This window comes from Cervus elaphus, chromosome 7, assembly GCF_910594005.1.
Source record: "Cervus elaphus chromosome 7, mCerEla1.1, whole genome shotgun sequence".
Taxonomy (NCBI): Eukaryota; Metazoa; Chordata; class Mammalia; order Artiodactyla; family Cervidae; genus Cervus; species Cervus elaphus.
The window spans coordinates 40103387-40117616 of record NC_057821.1 but is presented as its reverse complement, the minus strand read 5'-3'; the positions used below and the strand labels follow the sequence as shown (position 1 = coordinate 40117616).

The following is a 14230-nucleotide window of genomic DNA, read 5'->3' as shown; positions in this document are numbered from 1 at the left end:
GATTTAAGAGTTCCTTTCTCGGAAAGGCCACCTGGCGATGAGATACCCACAGTAATAAGCTCCAAGATGGTGGCCGTGGCCAGCTGGGCTCAAATTCCACAGACTGAGCCATCCTAAGCATCTTCTTGAGCTCCAGTCTAAGAACTGACACAATGATCCGGGCACCCCTCACAAAAGGGAGAATAACTTGTCTTTCCAAAAAATACACAGAGGTGAGTGTATGTCTGAGAACTTCAGGAAGATGAAGACTAAGTTTTATTTCAACTTAAATTAACTCACAGCATCCGCGAAAAAAAAAAAAAAAGACTATTAAGTGGCACTCGAGCCTACAATTATATTTCCCCTCAGCTCAGGGGATTAGAAACAAAGGACAAGCAGGTTGATTGGAAGATTTTGGGATTTTTTCACTCCTGTTAGCTCCAATGCATACTGTATTAAAGGGCAGAACTTGCCTCCTGGCATTTTCATGGTATCTTCCACATTCCAGATTCCCCTGCCAGCAGGATGCCGTCTACCCTCAGATGTCTGGGCATGAGAATAGACTGCCTTTTCTCCAGGTTAGGAGAAACTCTGAGACAAACTACTGTACATTTCAGACTGACTTCCTGTCTTTTTTTTAAATTCAGGAAGTAGGCTCAATATTACAGAAAGACACTTGTGCTAGTGCAGTAAGTTCAAGGTTTAATACAAAAATCTCTACATGGTTGTGTACTGGTAGCATCCTTTTCTACTTTTATCTCTTGGTCTAGAAAAAAAAGCAAGCATTCTTACTCCATTACATCTTTTAAGACTGTTCAAATGTACATGACCAGAAAGCTTTACTTTTAAAAAATAAAGAGTAATCATGTAATTAGTTGCCTTTCCCCCCAACACAGTTCTAAAGCTGAATATTATAATTTTCAAAGTAAGTATTGGCTAGAAAGGGTAATTTTTAGAAGACCATATCTAGCCCTTAGCTATCCTAAAGGTATTTTTTTTTTTTTTATGAACAGGTTTTCTTCCCACAAGTTGGTGCCCTAGAAACACAAAGCTAAATTTTTGCTATGCTAAATGTGTGTCCAAACAATGATAAACAAATGCGATGACAGCAGTAATACTGTACTTTGGAAATGAACTGGTAAACATAGGGCTACATTTAACTATCCAAAACATCTTAAAAACAGTGTGCCTTCCCATAGCCAATGAGAAATGACAATGCCCATGACCAAATACCACTTATCTCATACTAGTAAAGGCAGTGACAATTTGCTTCTTTTGTCTTAAACTGTATTTGCGGTTGTCATGATTTAAACATTAAATAGCTGCTTCCCTCCCCCAACTCCCATTCTATACAATGAAAATAATTTGAATTTTCTTCCCCATCTACTTTCTCCTGGAAATCTACGAAAGTCACGGTCTGTCCAGAACAGGCTAGAACTAGTTCCTGATCACATCAGAAAGGCTCTTGTGAATGGAACTTTTTCTGAAAGGATTCTGGAAAGCCATTTTTAGATAACTCTTTCAGATGAAGTGATCGTGTGCCACTGCTCCTGGGGTGGCAGGCCCTGCTCCTTCCTCTAAAGAAGGGGTGGAGTGTCGGGACCTCCTGTAACCCACCGCGGCCTGTCTGCCGCACGGGCTCCTTGCTAATGGCGCTCAGTCCAGACCTGGGACTCTTGCCACCGCCCTCCTGCTCTCTCCTCCCTTCGGGGGCCCATCCCTCCACGCCGCGTCACCAGACCCAGCACCAGGAGATGCTGACGGAAGCCTGGGTTGAATCCTGGCTTTGCCGCTTGCTCCCTGTCGCCAACCACTCCGCTTCTGTTTTCCTTTCATCCAACACTTAATAACAGCAGAACCCATGGCATCCACTGCTGTGAGGATTAAGCGAGATAAATATCAAAAGGTGGGAACAGTGCCTAGTACATAGTAAACCCCCAATGAATGTCTGCTGTTACTATTATTATTTAAGTCACAGGGACTTGCATACAAACAAATTTGGAAAATTGATCTGAAACTAGTGGCAGTGTTATTAAAGACAAACAATGGATGTTTTAAAATCGGAATTAGACAGTCTGTATTCTAAAACACACACACGCACACACAGTCTGTACCAATTAAATACAATAAAGTTGAAAGGGGATATAAATTACAGTCTTTCTCTTTTTAAACAGTCAATAGTAAAATACTACAGTCAGCTCACTATACACAAAAATCATGAACAGCAGCTTTGCATTAAAATCTCCAATATCTTACTCACTTACGGATGCTGCGAACTTCAAGGGAAAAGGTACAGCAGGCTATACACCCTCGCTCGCGCCCACGACACATTTATTACTGTACATCTGGACCAGCTATACAAGCATCTACACAATAGGTACGGAAAGCACTTTTGTAAGAACTTCCGCACACATAATTCTTCAGGGTCTCCATCGGTAAAAGGATTCTACAGATGAAGACACACAGCAGGGTCATCTGTCTTCAACCATCTCCTGCGGACACTGTGAAGTGGGCACCCGCGAACTTCACGGCTCGTGTCATCCCTTCAGCGTTTTCCAGAAATGAAATAAAACAACGGCAGAACCACACCACAACAAACACCTACCAACCCCAAACGAAACCACAAAGAGACGAAAACCGACACCCACCCGCCCAACCCCACCCTTAAGGAAAACCCCATGTGTTTTCTCAGAGTAATACTGCTCTCCGCATAACCCAGCTGCCTGGCTGGGCTGGACCGAGGGACAGGAAAGGCGGGGATCAGAGCCCCAGTCGCTGTCAACGGTTCCCGAACCGCGTCAAGTCAGCAGGCGGCGGACCAGGTGGAAGACCAAAGAACGGAGCCGTGAGATTTTTCAGTGTGCTTTGGGAAACACGACAGAGAACGGCAGCACGTGGCCTGGGAGCCACAGGGCATATGGCACCGAACTTGCAGTCAAACACGTTTGTACACATAAAACAAGAGTGGACAGCAAAAAACATTCAGTCTTGGGTAAGTTCTTTGGTTATAAAGAACGGCATTCTGTAACCTTTGCTGCAAAGAGGGATTTGCAACCTCATTCTCAGGCAAGACCATCTCTTTCATCTGCTTGTGTTCTGACAGATCGCCCGAGCTGCTTTGTAAGAAAGTCCAGTACCTTACGATTTTCTACAAACCACTTTTATCCATTTCAGTGTGCAGTCCTGTCTCTCCAGACATACTATAGATATACATTTCATATACATAATATATATTATTTATAAAAAAAAATTAGAGCATTGACTCCAGATTCTACAGTAAGAACTGATTAAAATTGTACAAGAATAAAGTCTGTTTGAATCTGTGGAGGTTTCTACACCGTGGGGGTGTGTAGTGAGTGCAAACAAAAATACTGTCACTTTGTGAAGCCAGGATTTTCAGTTCTCTGGAAGGAAGCAGAGGCTGCCGAGTCACCCAAGTGACAAAGTGCCGCTTCTCCCGGCTCGGGAGGGGAGAGGGGAGGAGGTGGCCCTGGAAGCCGTGGCTTCTCCGTGCTGGTGTGAGGTCCGGTCGGGCCGCAGCGTGTTTGATAGATGGGCTGGTGCTCTGGGAGGCGACCGGAGCAGAGATGCTGTGGCCTTCGGAGGAAGTGCTCACTGCCTCTCACCGAGCAGTGGTGCTCCCCTGGAACGCAAAGGTGGGTGAGTGCAAGCTCCGGTCCCCACCTGCCCTCCCCACCCACGGGGACCACCCCCCATGAGGGGCTCTTCCTAGAAGAAACCACAGGACCCAGTTTACTGTGGAATCCTGTTCTGGAGCTTACACTGTACGGGGAAGAATCGAGCTCCAAGGTGAAGCTTCTAGGAAAAGTAATGACCGCAAGCCCCAAAGTGAGAGTGAAAATCACGTCATTCCTGGGTCCACAACTCGAAGTCAGACCAGGGTGAGAACAAAAGTCAAACCTGAGGACTTCAACAGTCCTCCGGTTTTAACCCAGTTGAAACAACTGATTAAAACCAAGACAACAAAAACACTAAAGCAATTAAAAAAAAAAAAGATAAAACTCACCATAGTTCCAACATTATTACCCTGATGCAATAAATATTTTTGTAAATTTCACTTTTAAACCAAGATCTTTGGCAGGGACACGCTATTCTGGAGCAGAATTTAGGTACTGTTCCCGTTATTGGCTTCTAAATAATCGAGGCGACGAAACAAGGAGTAGGGGGTGAGGGGCTTGCGGTCCCCTTCCCTCCTCTCTGGGCCGTGCCTCAAGCAGTGTGGCCCTCAGACAGCCTACCCCATATTCCTCCAGCAGAGGGTTTGTGAAAACAGCTTTCCCCCAACCCGGCACTGAAGCACAATATGAGGTGTGCGGGGCAGCCACGACTGGGAATCTGTACTTTTTTTTTTGCTGCTGTTATAATTTTATTTGTGTATTTATTTTCGGTGGGTGCTGGGTCTTCGTTGCTGTGCGGGCTTTTCTCTAGCTGCAGCAAGTGAGGGCCACCCTCCAGCTGCGGCGTCTGGCCTTCTCGTGGTGGTGGCTTCTCTTCTTGCAGAGCATGCGCTCTAGCACACTCGGGCTGCAGCGATCTTGGCTCCTGGGCTCTAGAGCACAGGCTCGATAGTTGTGACACATGAGCTTAGCTGCTCCGTGGCATGTGGCATCTTTCTGGGCCAGGAATCAAACCTGTATCCCCTGCACTGGCAGGCGGACTCCCTACCACTAAGTCACCAGGAAATAGCCAGTCGCACAGTCGTGTCCGACTGTCTGCAATCCCAGGGACTGTAGCCTGCCCGACTCCTCTGTCCATGGAATTCTCCAGGCAAGAGTACTGGAGTGGGTTGCCCTTCTCTTCTCCAGGGTATCTTCCCGACCCCAGGGATCGAACCCGTGTCTCCTGCAAGGCAGGCAGATTCTTTACCAACACAGCCACCAGGGAAGCCCCTGGGAATCTGCATTTTTAAGAAGTCTCTTCTCCCCACACCCCACAGTGGGTCTATTGCGCATTTAGGTTTGAGAAGCACTGTTCCAGACTGAAGAATTAACCCCTGGACTTCTTGGGAAAAGGACTGAAAAGCTGATGTACCAGCCAAGCAGATTCTGCTTAAGATCAGTGTAAAAGGAAGCTGAAGACTGAAACAAATGAATGTTTAGCTTGTTAGAAAAGTAATGAGTAACTTTATGCTTATGTTGGGCAAAGAAGTCATTTTTGAGTTGTAAAAGAGACCACTCTTTGGTATTTGCAGTTTATTTATGAATATGCTATATATGTGACCACAGACTGAAATTTTAAGGGCTAATTCAGAAAACTTGGGGCGGGGGGCGGGGGAATAGCACCAAACTGGATTGTTTTGCTTCCTCCGCATAACAGAGAGACTGAAGGGCACCGGGATCACCTTTGCCTTCACCCAGCGCCATCCTAGTTCTGTCAGCTCTTTGTTTTGCTAAACCTGGTGCTTCAATACCCTTTACACAGCTGTGGCTGGGGTCTGGGACCAAAACAGTGGTCCTGGATGAGAAGGGATAGTGGTACTCAGAAGCACATCACCTCTTTTTCACATAATTCACTAGTTTTCTTGGGAATATCAGCAAGACCCCACTTTTTTTTGTTCCACTATTAAAATTAAATACTGTAAAAACCCAGCCTGGGTAACTTCCAAAGCCCAAACTTTAATTTCTCAGGGAACCCACCTCTGTTTCCCCAACACATTTTTTATCCTATGGGCATCAAATGTCTATATTTTATCAAATCTGTGAGGCATACCTTCCCCCTGCCTGTGCTTTATAACTCTGAAATTGCTGATATGGTTGATTTTAATTGGAAGTATTTTTTTTCTTAATGATACATAAAATAATGGTGTATCTTGGGACTTCCCTGGCAGTCCAGTGGTTTAAGACTCTGTACTTCCAATGCAGGGGGCATGGGTTCGATCCCTGGTTGGGAAACTAAGATACCACATGTCTCACGGTTTGGCAAAAAAAAAAAAAAAGGTGTATCTAATAAAAGAAATCACTGATTTGATGAAATCTACCATATTTCATATCAGGATCCTTTGAGATAGCCAGGAATTAAACATCTCAGGGAATGAATACGAGATCGATCCTTATCCATGTGAATGATTAATTCAACAGGAACCTATATGTCAGGTAAAAAAGCCATGGGTCCTATGTAAGTCATAGTTCCCCTCTGAAACTAAGAAAGTAGACTTACAGACTTGTTCCCCCATAGCCAGCTAGCTGGGCAGCATGTAAGCATGGTTCAAGAGGGCTCATCTACCCTGTCAGAAACACCTGGATGAATCTCTCGACTAAGTCACCGTGAGGAAGGGCCTCTGGGGGTTGGGGCATAATGAGCGGCCATCACTGATACCACGGGACCCAAAGGACCACCCCTGGAATGTATCACCTGGTCATTCTCTGCCGAGGAACATAGCTGGCCAGGGTCCTGTGGCCCATGTGAGACACTCCTGCTGTCTGTCGTATTTGGTAGGTTCCTCCTACTTGATAGTTCTCCAGCAGAAGAATCTGTCAAACCATCAAAATCTTTCCCATCTGACACACCCATAAACTCTGTGAAAGAGTGATCCTCGAGGATGTTTGTGGTGTGTTCCACGGTCACCTCCCTGGGGCAGAATTCCCTGGCCGGCTGGCCGTTTTTGCTGGAGCAGGCATCCTGCTCTGAACATGAGCTGGTCCTATAGAGGGTTCTGGAGTTTTTCTCCGGGATGCTGGGGGACAATGGGCTCCCTTTGGCTAAGGCACTGTTTTCCTTGAGTGGCACCTCGGTCATCTTTTCCTTTCCCAAGCCTCTTTCTAGTTCTGTCAACTCTTTGCTTGAGGATGGTCTGAAATCCTGCACGAGGGATGGTCCGGGATGCTCGCTGGAGTCTGTGTCCTTCGTCGGAAGGGCCAGCTGATCTGAGCTGTCACTGGAAGGGACCACCATGTCGGACAGGGTGGCGTTGGAGGCACTGTGGGAAAAGTAGCCACTGGTGATGCTGCTGGTGGTGGGGCTGCGGGACACCTCCTTCTCTAGGACCTTTGAGTTCGTCAGATCGCCTTTAGAAGAAAACCACTCCCTGTTCTCCAAGCTGGCATTGTAAACGCTGAAGTCAGCGAACTCCACAGGTACATAAGGCTGTGAACTTATCAGCTTCCGGCTGAGACCTTCTAGATCGTTTTCCTCCTCCTCAGAGTCCTACAGAAACAAAGCAAAAGTCAGCCATGAGCTCCTTATGGCGACTGGATGGTTGAGACAAGTTTCAAATACTTTACTGTTAAAGGCATTTGCCTTCACACGTTTAGGATATTTTCTTTTTCCTTCCTGAGTTTGGTTAAATCTTGTCACCTGTTTGTGGACACAGGTACCTTATCCTCAGAGATCTATGAGCATGAAAGTCTTACCATTCAGGATGCAGGAGGTTTAATGGTGCTCACTCAATGCTAATAATTAGAAACCTTTCCTGCTTTAAGGGCAAGGATGGAAGGAAGTGCAGTGGCCTTTTGATTAGTTCCTCATGATTAGTTTCCAGTTGGAGGTTTTCCCTTTTCTAATTAAATGAGCAGAGGGACTGCAGAGGCTGGGAAGAGCTGCTGTTTTATTCTCACAATCCTCACCTCGGGGAGCAGAGTACAGAAAAATAAGATGATTTGGCAAACAGTTTCTGGGCTATATTATGAGAAGGAAAAGCAGGAAATAAAGGCCCCCACAATAGCAAAAGGACAAAGAACACAATTTCAACAGCCATTCTCAGTATTCCACCAAACACTCTAACTGTGTAAAATACTAAATCTGACAACAACTGTTATTCCAGGGTTTTTGAGAAGCAGGGATAAAGCCTCTGGCTACAAGGTGAGGAAGATACTATGAATTACATGGAAATCTCCTTTGTCAAATAGCTTTAGGATTCTGTTTATAAAGGTTGGTAAATATGCAAGAGTAGGTATTATCAACTTCCAGTCTCTTTTCCCAAGTGAATGATTCTTTTATATTTGGTGGAAAACAGTGTAGGACACTTTTCAAATAAAAAATAATAGTATTATCTTCTTGTTCAGTCGCTAAGTCGTGTCCAACTCTTTGTGACCCCACGGACTGCGTGCAGCCTGTCAGGCTTCCCTTTTCTATCTCCCGGAGTTTGCTCAAGTTCACATCCATTGAGTCACTGATGCCATCTGACCATCTCCTCCTCTGTCGCCATCTTCTCCTTTTGCCTGTTACTATCCAGTCATTTCTAATTAACCTTATAAACATCTGATGACACAGCAAGCATTCCTTTTCTCTTCTAAAATGTGACTTTCATTCAACAAATATTCATTAAGCATCCTCTACGTGCCAGTCATTGTCCTAAGAACCAGGAATACCAATGCTGAGCAAAGACAGGTATGGCCCCTGCCCTCGGGGAGTTACAACAGTGGGTCCTTGCTCTTAGAATGTCCCTGGACACTGCTGGGTGGATGACCTTTCACTCAGTAAAACAACAGGGTGACTGTAAAGACCTGAAAACATTACCCTTATTCATTTCAAGAGAGCGAAGAGGTTGGGGAGAGAGAAGGATGGGGAGGGAAGGAAGAAGACACTCCACAGAGACAGCAGATGGAATTCACAAATGAACATAAATTTCATCCACTGAATTTCACAGCAACATTCCCTATCTCACAAGATGCTAAATACCTAAAAAATAGCTGTGTTTTAATGCTTCTTAGATTTTAAAACAGCCTGAATATAAATGATTTAAAAGCATCACTAGTCTTCATTCCTTGGCTGTTAATCAGAGATGACTCTTAAATATCAGTGATAAAATTCCAGAAATTAGCAAACCAAATTTTTGGCAATACTGACCTTGCTATCTTATCTTTAACTATATTTTAATCAAGCATTAACAGCACTGTTTCAACGGGCGGTGGGGTAGAGAGTTCTCTCCCCAGGGACTAGGGGAAAACGTTTGTAAAAAAGGGGCACAAATTGGACAGATCTGTCTGAATCTGTAACCTTCGCTCTATTTTCTAGATGCTCTATTCGACTTGATTCCCAGATGGCTCAGTGGTAAAGAATCCGCCTGTTAATGCAAGAGACACAAGGGATGAGGGTTCCATCCCTGGGTTGGGAAGATCCTCTGGGGTAGGAAATGGCAACCCACTCCAGTATTCTTGCCTGGAAAATCCCATGGACAAAGGAGCCTGGAGGGCTACAGTCCATGGGGCCACAAAGAGTCGGACACGACTGAGCAACTTAGCACACACACTGCTAGACTTGTTCAGATTCCAAATTGGATTTCAAGTGTTTGTTTCTCTTATAATTCCTTCTAATTGAAGCTGGCAAAGAAGCGTAATCCCCAAGCCCAAGAGTACATGATGCAATTGATTACTAAAAAGTGAGTTGTTGCAAGGAAAACCAAATTTGAAGATGAGAATTAAATATTCTGGGTCCCTTTTAATGCTTGCAGCTATTTCTTCTGAACACTGAGGAAAGGTCAACCTAAAATATAACTTTGCAGAGTGAAACATTCAATCACAAATTTAATGTGTAGAAATAGGTATACATATATTAATATCAGAAAGATAAATAATTTAGAATGACCTTAGTAAGACTGAAGGGTCTACAAAAACAAATAGGGATCAGGACAAAGTTAGGCACCTGGGGTGGGGTTGGGAATGACCTAAAGAGAAAGGCTAAAGGAATAGGAACAACTAGTTCCAGAAAAAATAAAACTGAGTAGAGATTAATCATTTTCCAACATGTAAAGGGAGACAGAAAGTTTATGAAATTATGGTTTCCAAGGAGAAAAGAGGACTTAAGTGGCTTAAACTGCATTTTAAAGGAATTTGGTTAGACAGACTTTTTCTTTTTGGCAGGATCTCTTCACTCTGTATATTTTATTAAATTTTAAATGGAAGCATAGTTGATTTACAATGTTGTGGTAGTTTCTGTTGTACAACAGAGTGAATCAGTTATACACACACACATTCTTTTTTATGTTCTTTTCTATGATAGGTTATTACAAGGTACTGAATATATTCCCTGTGCTATATAGTAGGACCTTGTTGCTTATCCATTTTACATATTAGAAACATTTTATGCCAGAGGTATTATTTACCATTTACCTTAAAGGAGACTAAACTAAGCACCTCCCTACTATGTCTTAAGGACAGAGTGAAAACTCGTTCTAAAAGTACGACTCAGAGTCAAGTTCTCCTGCTTCTCTGCGGCTACTATGTTCATGAGTTGATTTTTTGAGATTCAGTTTATGCAGCTGATATTTACCTCTAGAGGAAACACCTTGATTTTAAGGAGAATCCAAACTCACATTAAAGCAGTGACCTTCTGTAAGGACTTTCCCTGATTAAAGGCATTTGCACTCCCATTCTCATCAGTTATCTACCTGATGGTCTCTGTTTTCAGAAAGACTCCATCAGCCAAGGGTCCCTAGTACTTCTGTCCATGGTATTAAGGGGAGGGTGGACCCTTTGAAGAAACAGCAGCAGCAGGGTGATGAAACTGCCCTGTGACTGGGAGCCCCGGGAGTCACTGGGGTGTCAGCCCATTCTACTGATGGATGGGGCTTTTGTTCCCATGTTCTCGTTTACTGTGAGACTGGGCAAATCACTCAACAAGTCTCGCGTTTCTTCCTCTGTAAGATGAGAGACAAAAACCATATGCTGTCTGTGCAGGATTCAAGAGAGGGAGAATTGACTTTCTTTCTGCTCTTCTGTCTGCTTCATGACTTTAAAAGAGAGACTGCAAAGACGTCCTGTTACTTTTATCTTAGTCATGGAAGGCACAACGTGCATTTGTCTATCTTCCCAAATTGGATGAGACAACAAAATATTGCTTGAAGAATCAAGCACAGCTATATTTACTATATTTTATGTGAAATGACAGGTTACTTTGGTAATTGGATGGGCTGAAAAATAAAAGGAACAATGTCCCCATATTGCTTCTCAACATGATTTCAAACTCCTTTGATCAGACTGAACCACTGATTTGCCTTCTATTTTTCCAAGAGTGGAAACAGAAAGAAAGTGAATAGGAACTCAGGAATAAATCAGTTTATATCCACTTATAAGAGGAGAAATAAAATAAAAGCTTCCCAAACAGAAACTAGAACCTCAGTTCAAGCAAGTAATACCCTTAAAATCTACCGAAACATCCTGGAAAAGCTGCTATCTGAAATAAATCAAACGGTTCAATAGTTTCAGAGATGAAGAGTGTGCGGCGAGCCAGATTTCTAAGAAAGTAGATGCAAGTCTCTCAAGTAAGACCCCAGCAAGAAAAATGGCTCCATCAAACCCTGATTAGTGGGTTTCATGGTGTGTCTGATCACAGAGAATCTAACTGCTGCTCAGAACTTCTTGGATCAAGAGAATCTAGTTCTATCCTACTCTCTGCTAGCTAACAGTCCTGAGATGGGTTTTATTTTAAAATAATTAAAGGAAAGTGAAGAAAATAACTACGAAGCAGATTGTGAGCTGTGAGACTATCTGCGGGGCAATTTCTTGATGGTGTGTTCTACCAAAACGTATGGTTCAGATAGGTTACAATGTAGTACCCATGCAGTGTGTAGGTGGGTGCCATGTCAATAAACAGATAGTTGGCCAGCCAGAGAACTGAAGGGGTAACAAAATTAGACCCTGGCTCCTTTAACCTGGGCCCTGCCAGGGGGCACAGTGGTAAAGAATCCACCTGCCAATGCAGGAGATGCAGGTTTGATCCCTGGGTTGGGAAGATCTCCTGGAGATGGAAATGGTAACCCGCTCCGGTATTCTTGCCTGGAGAATCCCATGGGCAGAGAAACCTGTCAGGCTACAGTCCAGGGGGTAGCAAAGAGTCAGACACGACTGAGCGACTACACGCGCGCACACACACTCTTTGGCCCAGGCTGCAGCCCTTATCAGTTAAGCAGGGGGAGTCGAGTGTGTGACTGGAGAGCTCACTAACTTTGGGGGAGACGAGGAGCAGTTGTTGGTGTGCAAGCTCTCCTCCAGCAGGGATTAGGGAGGGGACTAGAGACAGCACAAAGTGGGGAAGAGAGAGAGAGAGGCAGAAGGGGACAATGGGGCCTTTTCTTCTTTCCTCAATGGACAGGTGGAATGAGCAGCTCATTTCTTATGATCCCCGAGCGCTCCAAGCATGCAGGAGCCTGGCTTGCTGCACATCCAGGCGGAGGTTCTAGTTAGCATCACACCGTGTGCGTCAGCAGCATCTTCTAGAATCTAGAGGTTCAAACAAAAGACCCCGCACTGATGACACTCTGGAATGAATCTGACATGGGGCAGCTGGGGAAGGCAAGGGCCCACGCTCTGCCCGCAGAGCCGACTGCATGCAGACGAGAGCAGCAAGCAGACCCCTCCTGCTCCAAGCTGCCTCCCATTTTCGAAGCCTGGGGAACCACAGGAGAACGAAAGCTGAGACACAGAATTTGAGAATTCTCTCCAGGCCCCAGAACACACACTTCTGTTTTTAAATTGAGGTGGCACTTATGATCCCCAGTGCCTAGTATGTCGTGTTCTAAAAAACATTTCTCAAATTTGAAATGTGAAAACCAAGTGCTAGGGAATGAGGTTTTTAAGGTAGAGTTTCAACCTACCCATGGTAAAATACAGAGAAGCCACCCTAAAAGCAAGACCGACACCGAGGGAGCTGGAATCTATTTTGCCAGCGAATGTAAAGAGGCTACCTGGGAGGTCCAGATGACGGGGATGGCCGGTGATGGATGGCGGAGCAGCTACAAACTACAGGATAATCTTGGCAACAGCATCAGGCAACACAAGAAAAGCTATCACACACCCACACCTAAATGCATGATTACTTACTCCAAGTAAGTGCAATTCCTCAAGGTAGATTAACTTCAGAATCTGGGCAACGTGTACAGGTTCATTAGAAAGATTCAATATTAGTTCAAGTGATTGTTACACATTTGAAAGACTAGAATCATGAAAGGTGCCTTTTTCTTTCTAAGCAAATTTATACTAAGCAAAATAATAATTAAATCAGTAAATGGAACACAGAAAAATCACAGGTCATGGCCACATTCATGCAAAATTTCATTACTGATGGTCACATGTGTCAGAAGGAAAAAAAAAAAAAAGCCAAGACTCAATACATCTCTTAATTTCTTCTAAAGTATTTGGATGATTGTCTGTGAAAGGGCCTTAAACCCACCACCAGGCAATAGGACAGAAATGGTTCCAGGACTTACAATCTTCTTCTCACGTTTGCTATTGAGTTCTACTGGCATGCGGCTGCCATCGCTTCCCGAGGGCACAAGGCAGCCAGGATTATGTGCCTGAGGTGGAGACATGCTCTGCAAAGGTTAAGACACACAGATGCATCACACAGGAGACGGCCATGGCCGAGACACACCTTAAGTATGTACGTGCACGTTAGAAAAGCAACGCAAACACTTGTATTACGTGTGAGTAGTGCAGCCAACAGTTCTGTAGCCTTGAGTTCAGCTACTGATGAAAATCTCCCAAGACTACACAGATTCTGTGCAAACAGTGTAACTGAATTTATCACATTAAAAAAAAAAGGTCTTTTCTATCTGCAAAACACCGAGGGAACATCTCTTTCTCATTTGAAATACTCTGAAAAAAGCCATAAGCACAAGGAACATAACAGCAGTAACAACAAGCAGGAAATTCTACCATGACCCTGTGTGCTTGAGAAAGAGGTTATTTATTTCTGAACAGAATCCACGGGGTGATAACCCATACATGCCAACCTGCGGCATCTGACTGTGTTAATGCAAAGCGTTACTTCTGCTGGGGCACAGAGCGTCCATTCTATTGTACACAGTACAGACAAGTCAAGCATTTACCTCCTGGCTTAGAAGAGGCCTTGCTTCAAGTGCTATCCTTTTCTTATGCTCCTCTTTTACAGGCATTAGGGGCTTGAAAAACTTTGGTGGCTGAGGAGAGAATGCTTTGAAAGGGCTGACTGTTATGGCATGAGGATTCTCTGATGCACAACCTGGGGAAGACAAAAGGCACGGGCTTACAGGCACACAGCACTTTAACCAACCCACAGGGAGCGAGGCAGGGCCAGAGCCAGCAGGAATATCTGGCGGAACAAAAGAACCAGTGTGTGAATACGGCTGACCTTGAACATCGCGGGTCTGAACTGCATGGGTCCACTCACACATGGATTTTTTTTCATTAAATGTACAGTTGGCCCTCAATAGCCTCAGGGTTTTGCCTCCGAGGATTACGGAGTACTGACTATGGGACTTGTACGCAAGGGCTCTGGGAACCAGTGGCCCTCGGATACTGAGTGATGGCTGTATTTG

At 44.5% G+C, this 14230-nt stretch overlaps 1 protein-coding gene across 13 annotated transcripts in view; it reads right to left on the bottom strand.

The window, feature by feature from the left end:
- Nucleotides 1–2031: 2031 nt before the first annotated feature.
- The window catches only part of KIF13A (kinesin family member 13A), a 196549-nt gene continuing 184350 nt past the window's right edge, over nt 2032–14230 (bottom strand). For 7 of the 13 annotated variants that reach the window (XM_043908448.1, XM_043908452.1, XM_043908450.1 and 4 more), the window contains 4 exons: nt 13763–13914; nt 13142–13246; nt 6352–7143; nt 2032–3622 (listed from right to left, as the gene is read on the bottom strand). In XM_043908448.1, coding sequence (XP_043764383.1) covers nt 3602–3622; nt 6352–7143; nt 13142–13246; nt 13763–13914 — 1070 coding nt within the window. In that variant the 3' untranslated portion in view covers nt 2032–3601. Of the gene's footprint in view, nt 3623–6351; nt 7144–12755; nt 12798–13141; nt 13247–13762; nt 13915–14230 lie in introns of those variants that run through there. The other 6 variants (XM_043908453.1, XM_043908454.1, XM_043908457.1 and 3 more) reach the window with 3 other exon arrangements.